This window comes from Cetorhinus maximus, unplaced genomic scaffold (genome assembly GCF_964194155.1).
Source record: "Cetorhinus maximus unplaced genomic scaffold, sCetMax3.hap1.1 HAP1_SCAFFOLD_424, whole genome shotgun sequence".
NCBI lineage: Eukaryota > Metazoa > Chordata > Chondrichthyes > Lamniformes > Cetorhinidae > Cetorhinus > Cetorhinus maximus.
In genome coordinates, this window is record NW_027596369.1 from 341,135 (window position 1) to 350,200 (window position 9,066).

General features: G+C 52.3%; 1 protein-coding gene across 1 annotated transcript in view; it reads left to right on the plus strand.

Moving 5' to 3' along the window:
* LOC144673660 (calcitonin gene-related peptide type 1 receptor-like) overlaps positions 1 to 4,409 on the plus strand; it is a 221,603-nt gene extending 217,194 nt beyond the window's left edge. Inside the window, exons 3-4 of the mRNA XM_078535385.1 lie at positions 33 to 143; positions 4,081 to 4,409. Of these exons, the coding sequence (XP_078391511.1) occupies positions 33 to 143; positions 4,081 to 4,409 (440 nt within the window). The remainder of the gene's footprint in view (positions 1 to 32; positions 144 to 4,080) is intronic.
* The last annotated feature ends 4,657 nt before the right edge of the window (positions 4,410 to 9,066 follow it).

The window sequence follows — 9,066 nt, forward strand, 5'->3', positions numbered from 1 at the left end:
ACGTTTGATATGCTGCTTTTACTGCCTTCCAGGTCCTTACTGTAATCGTACGTGGGATGGATGGTTGTGCTGGGATGATGCTCCGGCCAAATCGATGGTTATGCAGCAATGTCCTGACTACTTCCAGGACTTTGACCACTCGGGTAAGTCTGTGAACTGACATTTATCCACCCACTCCGTACATATCTTCACCTTCATAGTGACCCATGACCCATGACCACACAAAGCGCAAGGGGAAAAGCCCAAATATAGCTCCAAATAAAAACAAATACAATGACAGGCACATCTTTTGGACTTGACTTTTGTCATGCCCTGGGCCATTGAGTGCTGGAGATCCTAAAGCAGCCAGAGGATGTTGAAGTTATAGTTGAAATGTAGGAACTTAGGGACAGGAGGAGGCCCTTCAGCCCCTCGGGCCTGTGCCACCATTCATCGCGATCATGGCTGATCTGTGAGCTAACTCCATTCTCCTATATCCCACAGCAAAACTCTTTCAATCTCAGGTTTCAATGTAATAATTGATCTTGCACCAATTACTGTTTGCAGGAGAGAGTTCGAAACTCCTGTCATCCTTCTGAGTGGAGAAATGTTTCCTAATTTCACCCTTGAAAGTTCTGGCTCAAAGTTTCTGACTCTGTCCCCTTGTCCTTGGCTCCCCAACCAGCAGAAGTAGTTTCTCTCTATCGACCCCATCCTTAATATCTTGAAAGCTTCAATCAAAATCACCCCCTAGCTTTCTAAATCCCAGGGAATACAGCCCTAGTTTGTGTAATCTTGCCTCATAATTTAACCCTTGGATTCCCGCTATCATTCTGGTTAATCTACACTACACTCCCTCCAAGATCTATATCTCCTCCCTCAGGTGAGGTGCCCAGAACTGCTCACAGTGACTCCGGGTGTGATCTAACCAGGGCTTTGTATAACTGAAACATGATTTCTGCCCCCTTGTATTCCAGTCCTCTAGATATGAAGGTCAGCATTTCATTAACCTTTCTGATTGTTCTCTGTAACTGTTTATGACATTTTAATGATCCCTGTACCTGGGTCCCCGAGTCTCTTTGTTCCTCCACTGTTTCCAGTTCTTCATCATTTCAAAAGTATTCTGTTCTATCCTTTTTTAGGTCCAAAGTGGATGACCTCACATTTACCAGTTTGCTCATTCACTTTAATCTATCAATAATCTTTGTCATTTCATGCTTCCTTCAACACTGTGCACAATGCTGCCTATCTTTGTGTCAATGGGAAATCTGGATGTGTGGGTTTCTATCCCATCATCTCAGCCGTTAATCAATACACTGAATAGCTGAGGCTCCAACACAGATCCTTGTGGGACCCCACTAGTCATATCCTGGCAACTAGAGGAGCTGCCCATTATTCCCCACTCTCTGTCTCCTTCTCATCAGCCAACCTCCTATCAGGTCAACAATTTGACTTCAATTCCATGAGTTTCAACTTTAGCTCAAAGTCTCTCATGAATGAATTCTGGAAGTCCATATAAATAATAATAGACAAGCCCCAGTCCGCTAGTTTAGTCACCTCTTCGGAAAAGTCAATTAGGTTTGTGAGGTATGACATACATGTTACAAATCTGGCTCTGTCTAATCAACTGAAAATGTTCAAGGTCAGTCCCCCTATCCTGAATTAGAGACTCCACTAATTCCCTGACAGCAGATGGTGGACTAAGTGGTCAATAATCCCCTGATTGTATTTGGTGCCATTCCCTGCTCTCCCCCTGAACTGGAAAATGTCATCAGCTTTGCTTCTAACTTCCACCCTTCTCTCAACTTCACCTGGTCCATCTCCGACTCTTCACTTCACCCCCTCGGCTTCTCTGTCTCCGTTCCTGTGGATTGTCTATTAAATAATATTCATTTTAAACTCATGGACTCCCACAGCTACCTTGACTACACTTTCTCACCCCATGCCTCCTTGCAAGGACTCCAGTTTCTCCATCTCTGCTGCATCTGTTCTAATATTGCAACCTTCCACACCAGTGCTTCTGATATGTCTTCCTTTTCCTTAGCTGAGGATTCCCATCCAGTACAGCCGACAGAACCCGCCAATCTGTCTGATTGATTTCATGCATTTCTGCTCTCACCCCTTCCCCTCTCTCCCAGAACCAAGATAGTCCTCACCTTGTCCTCCCGTTCCACCCACCAGCCTCCATATTCAACAGATCATCCTCCGTCATATCTGCCATCTCCAGCATGATGTCACCACCAAACACATTGCCCCCTCCTCCCCCTTTCGGCATTCCAAAGGGAAGGTTCCCACCACGATACCCTTGTCCACTCTCAGGTCGTCCCTGACACCTCTTCCCTTGCCTACGGCACCCTTTTGTACAAAGGCAGGAGATAGAACACCCGCCCTTTTACCCCGTCTTCCCACCCTCCACTCACACCCTTTCCAAGTGAAACAGTGATTTACTTATACGTCTTTCAGGCTAGTTTACTGCATTCGCTGTTTATGATATGGTCTCCTCTACATTGGAGAGACCAAATATAGACTGGGTCACCACTCTGTGAAACACCTCTGTTCAGTCCCCAGCACAACCCCGAGCTTCCCATCACCTCTCATTTTAATTCTCCATCTTGCTCCAACTCTGACCTTTCTGTCCTTGACCTGCTGCAATTTCCAATGAAGCTCAACGCAAGTTTGGGGAACAGCACCTAATCTTTCGACTCAGCACTCTACAGCCTTCTGGATTCAATATTGAGTGTAGGCTAATCTCTGCCACCATTTTCTTTCCTTTCTCTTTGCAGGTTTTGGTTTTACTCTCATTTTTCTGTTGTTTCTGCTTTTGGATGGTGGTTGTTTATGACCCTGCTATTTACACCTACTTTAGACACATTCTGGTTTCTTTCCTTGCCCCATTACCACTCCTTTTGGCCTTGCACTATGAATCCTTCTGAAAGTTCATCTCTCCTGTCTTCCCCGCCATCACAGCTCATCCCTTTTGTTCTCCTGTCCACCCTGCCTAAAACCTGTTTCATCTCAAACTTTTCCCAGTCCTGATGAAAGGTCATCCACCTGAACCATTAACCCTGTTCCTCTCTCCGTAGATGCTGCCAGACCTGCTGAGTGTTTCCAGCACTTTCTCTTTTTCGATTTCATAGCTCCGTTCTGGATGAGCCACAGGTTCACTCAGGGAAGATGGGAGCCATTCTCTTTGCCCCAACCCCACCCCCCGCCACAAAACCCACACACCCTCCATCAGTTCAATCCCTGACCTGGAGAGTGTCTCAGGTTGAACCTGGTTTACAATCTCAGCATCTTATTGGACCTCAAGTTGAATTTCGAAACCCCCCCATCATAAAGACTTAATGCAGCAAAATATCGTCCATCTCCACCCTACTCCGACCCACAGAAAGCACATCCCAAGAATATGAACATACGAACATACTAACCAGGAGCAGGAGGAGGCCACTCGGCCCTTCGAGCCTGCTCCGCCATTCAATAAGGTCATGGCTGATCTGATTGTAACCTCAGCCCCACATTCCCGCCTACGCCTGATAACCTTTCACCCCCTCGTTAATCAAGAATCGATCCACCTCTGCCTTAAAAAAATTCAAAGACTCTGCTTCCACCGCCTTTTGAGCAAGACTCACAAGCCTCTGAGAGAAAACATTTCTCCTTGTCTCTGTCTTAAATGGGCGACCCCTTTATTTTTAAACAGTGACCCCCCAGTTCTAGATTCTCCAACAAGAGGAAACATCCTCTCCACATCCACCCTGTGAAGACCCCTCAGGATCTTATATGTTTCAATCAAGTTGCCTCTTACTCTTCTAAACTCCAGTGGATACAAGCCTAGTCTGTCCAACCTTTCCTCATAAGACAACCCTCCCATTCCAGTTATTAGTTTAAGAGAGTTATTTTGAGTCCAGGAGTGACGGCTGGTTACCTCGAGATACTATAAGCTGAATATTCTTCGAATTGCTAACCTCAATATCCCACAGCTAGGTCCTCATTTTGACCGCCTTCCTATTCGATGAACTTGCTTCTTGTGGTAAATCAAAGTTCCTCTGTACAGTGAATCAGATACACTTGTTTGTCTAAAGCTGTCTCTTTTTTCCCTGTTAGAAAAGGCGACCAAGATCTGTGCTGAAAATGGCTTGTGGTTTCGACACCCACAGAGCAATCGAACGTGGACTAACTACACCCAGTGTACCGCCTACACCAGGGAAAAGCATAAGGTAAGAGACTCCCCCGAACCCTGGGGCTCTTTGACGAGGGACTCCAAGCTGTATCCATTCATTCCTCATGGTAGAACACCACTGGCACAAGGTGCCCGATGCCTGCTGTGGTGGCAACTGATCGCAGTGCCCATCAGCACCAACTGCAAAAAATGTTGGGCGATTTTGAGCAGGATTCACCTGAGCCCTGTTGATCATTTCAGCAAGAAATTGTGAGAACTCTTCATTCACCTGTCCTCTGAAAGGCTTTGGAGGTGGAGCCATTGCGATTTCAAGAACAGAACTCACTTTTTCCAAGGTAAAAGGAATCAAAAGCTGCAGATCAGAGGCAAGGACAAGATCATATGCACAACAACTGGAATTAAATTCTCAAGGAGCAGAAAACCCTCCTCCCTTTCCTATCACCTCACATCAAATCCACTCCCCTCCTCATTCACCTCCCGACTCACCTCCCCACTCACCTCCCCACTCACCTCCCCATTCACCTCCGCATTCACCTCCTCATTCACCTCCCTATTCACTTCCCCATTCACCTCTCCACTCACCTCCCCACTAACCTCCTCACTCACCTCTCCATTCACATCCCCATTCACCTCCCCATTCACCTCCCCATTCACCACCCCACTCAACTCCCCATTCACCTCCCCATTCACCTCATCACTCACCTCCCCATTCAACTCCCCATTCACCTCCCCACTCACCTCCCCATTCACCTCATCACTCACCTCCCCATTCAACTCCCCACTCACCTCCCCACTCACCTCCACACTCACCTCCCCATTCACATCCCCATTCACCTCCTCACTCATCTCCCCATTCACCTCCCCATTCACCTCCCCATTCACCTCCTCACTCATCTCCACATTCACCTCCCCATTCACCTCCCCACTCACCTCCCCACTCACCTCCACACTCACCGCCCCATTCACATCCCCATTCATCTCCCCATTCACCTCCCCATTCAACTCCCCACTCAACTCCCCATTCATCTCCCCACTCACCTCCCCACTCACCTGCCCATTCACCTCCCCACTCACCTCCCCATTCACCTCCCCACTCACCTCCCCATTCTCCTCACCACTCACCTCCCCTCTCAACTCCCCACTCACCTCGCAACTCACCTTCCCATTCACATCCCCGCTCACCTCCCCACTCACCTCCCCATTCACATCCTCACTCACCTCCCCACTCACCTCCCCATTCACATCCCCACTCAACTCCCCATTCTCCTCCCCATTCATCTCCCCACTCACCACCCCATTCACCTCCCCACTCACCTCCCCATTCACCTGTTCACTCACATCCTCACTCAACTCCCCACTCACCTACTCACTCACCTCCCCATTCACCTCCCCATTCACCTCCTCACTCACATCCTCGCTCACCTCCCCACTCACCTCCCCATTCACCTCCCCATTCACCTCCCCGCTCACCGCCTCAATCACCTCCCCACTCACCTCCCCATTCACCTCCCCACTCACCTCCCCATTCACCTCCCCACTCACCTCCCCACTCACCTCCCCACTCACCTCTCCATTCACCTCATCACTCACATCCTAACTCACCTCCCCACTCACCCCCTCACTCTCCTCCCCATTCACCTCCCCATTCACCTCCCCACCCACCTCCCCATTCATCTCCCGACTCACCTCCCCACTCAACTCCTCAATCACCGCCCCATTCACCTCCCCACTCACCTCCCCATTCACCTCCCCATTCACCTCCCCATTCACCTCCCCATTCACCTCCCAATCACCTCCCCATTCACCTCCTGACTCTCCTCCCCACTCACCTCCCCATTCACCTCCCAACTCACCTCCCCATTCACCTCCCCACAAACCTCCCCACTCACCTCCAAATTCACCTCCCCACTCACCTCCCCATTCACATCCCCATTCACCTCGCCATTCACCTCCCCACTCACCTCCCCATTCACCTCCGCTTTCACCTCCCCATTCCCCTCCCGATTCACCTCCTCACTCACTTCCCCACTCACCCCCCCATTCACCTCCCCATTCACCTCCCCATTCAACTCCCCATTCACCTCCCCACCCACCTCCCCATTCATCTCCCCACTCACCTCCCCATTCACCTCCACTTTCACCTCCCCATTCCCCTCCCCATTCACCTCCTCACTCACCTCCCCACTCACCCCCTCACTCTCCTCCCCATTCACCTCCCCATTCACCTCCCCATTCAACTCCCCATTCACCTCCCCACCCACCTCCCCATTCATCTCCCCACTTACCTCCCCACTCACCTCCCCATTCACCTCCACACTCACCTCCCCACTCACCTCCTCAATCACCTCCTGACTCTCCTCACCACTCACCTCCTCATTCACCTCCCCACTCACCTCCCCATTCACCTCCCCACTCACCTCCCCACTCACCTCCCCACTCACCTCCCCATTCTCCTCCCAATTCACCTGCCGAATCAGCTCCCCATTCACCTCCCCACTGACCTCCCCACTCACCTCCCCACTCACCTCCCCACTCACCTCCCCACTCACCTCCCCATTCGCCTCCCCATTCACCTCCCCACTCATCTACCCAATCACCTCCACATTCACCTCTTCACTCACATCCTCACTCACCTCCCCATTCACCTCCCCATTCACCTCCCCACTCACCTCCCCACTCACCTCCCCATTCTCCTCCCTATTCACCTGCCGAATCAGCTCCCCATTCACCTCCCCACTGACCTCCCCACTCACCTCCCCACTCACCTCCCCACTCACCTCCCCATTCACCTCCCCATTCACCTCCCCACTCATCTACCCAATCACCTCCACATTCACCTCTTCACTCACATCCTCACTCACCTACCCACTCACCTCCTCACTCACCTCTCCACTCACCTCCTCACTCACCTCCCCATTCACCACCCCATTCACCTCCTCACTCACATCGTCACTCACCTCCCCATTCACCTCCCCATTCACCTCCCCATTCACCTCCCCACTCACCTCCCCATTCACCTCCCCACTCCCCTCCCCATTCACCTCCCCATTCACCTCCCCACTCACATCCTAACTCACCTCCCCACTCACCCTCTCACTCTCCTCCCCATTCACCTCCCCATTCACCTCCTCACTCACCTCCTTATTCACCTCCCCATTCACCTCCCCACTCACCTCCTCACTCACCTCCTTATTCACCTCCCCACTCACATCCCCACTCACCTCCCCATTCACCTCCCCATTCACCTCCCCATTCACCTCCCCATTCGCCTCCCCATTCACCTCCCCATTCACCTCCTCATTCACCACCCCATTCACCTCCACCATCACCTCAGCATTCACCTCCCCACTCACCTCCCCATTCAACTTCCCACTCACCTCCCCATTTACAGCCTCATTCACCTCCACACTGACCTCCCCATTCACCTCCCCATTCACCTCCCCACTCACCTCCCCATTTTCCTCCCCACTCACCTCCACACTCACCTTCCCACTAACCTCCCCACTCATATCCCCATTCACCTCCCCATTCAGCTCCTCATTCACCTCGCCACTCACCTTCCCAGTAACCTCCCCACACACCACCCCACTCACATCCTCACTTTCCTCCCCACTCAACTCCCACTAACCTCCCCATTCACCTCCCCATTCACCTCCCCATTCACCTCGCCATTCACCCCCTCACTCTCCTCCCCACTCACCTCCTCACTCACCCCCTCACTGTCCTCCACAGTCACCTCCCCATTCACCTCCCCACTCACATCCCCACTCATCTCCTCACTCACCTCCTTATTCACCTCCCCATTCACCTCCCCATTCACCTCCCCACTCACCTCCCCATTCACCTCCCCATTCACCTCCCCAATCTCCTCCCCATTCACCTCCCCATTCACCTCCCCATTCACCTCCCCAATCACCTCCCCATTCATCTCCCCACTCACCTTCCCACTCACCTCCCCACTCACCTCCCCATTCACCTCCCGACTCACCTCCCCATTCACGTCCCCACTCACCTCCCCATTCACCTCCCCATTCACCTCCCCATTCCTCTCCCCATGCAACTCCTCATTCACCCCCTCACTCTCCTCCCCACTCACCTGCTCACTCACCTCCCCACTCAACTCCCCACTCACATCCTCACTCACCCCCTCACTCTCCACCCCACTAACCTCCCCACTCGCCTCCCCATTCACCTCCCCACTCACATCCCCACTCACCTCCCCACTCACCTCCTCATTCACCTCCCCATTCACCTCCCCAATCAGCTCCCCATTCACCTCCCCATTCACCTCCCCATTCATTTCCCCAATCACTTCCCCATTCACCTCCGCACTCACCTCCACAACCTCCCACTCACCTCCCCATTCACCTCCAGACTCACCACCCCATTCATTTCCGCATTCACCTCCCCATTCACACCCTCACTCTCCTCCCCACTAACCTACTCACTCACCTGCCCACTCACCTCCCCACTCACATCCTCCCTCAACCCCTCACTCTCCTCCCCACTCACCTCCCCATTCACCCCCTCACTCAACTCCCCACTCACCTCCCCACTCACCTCCCCATTTACCTCCCCATCCACCTCGCCACTCATCTCCCCATTCAACTCCCCATTCACCTCCGCAATCATCTCCCCACTCACCTCCCCACTCACCTCCTCACTCACCTCCCCACTCACCTCCCCATTCCACTACCCACTCACCTCCCACTCACCTCCCCACTCACCTCACCACTCACCTCCCATTAAACTCCCCATTCACCTCACCACTCACCTCCCCACTCACCTCCCCATTCACCTCCCCACTCACCTCTCCATTCAACTCCCCACTCACCACCCCATTCACCACCCCATTCACCTCCCCATTCACCTCCCCATTCAACTCCCCATTCCTCTCCCCATTCACCTCC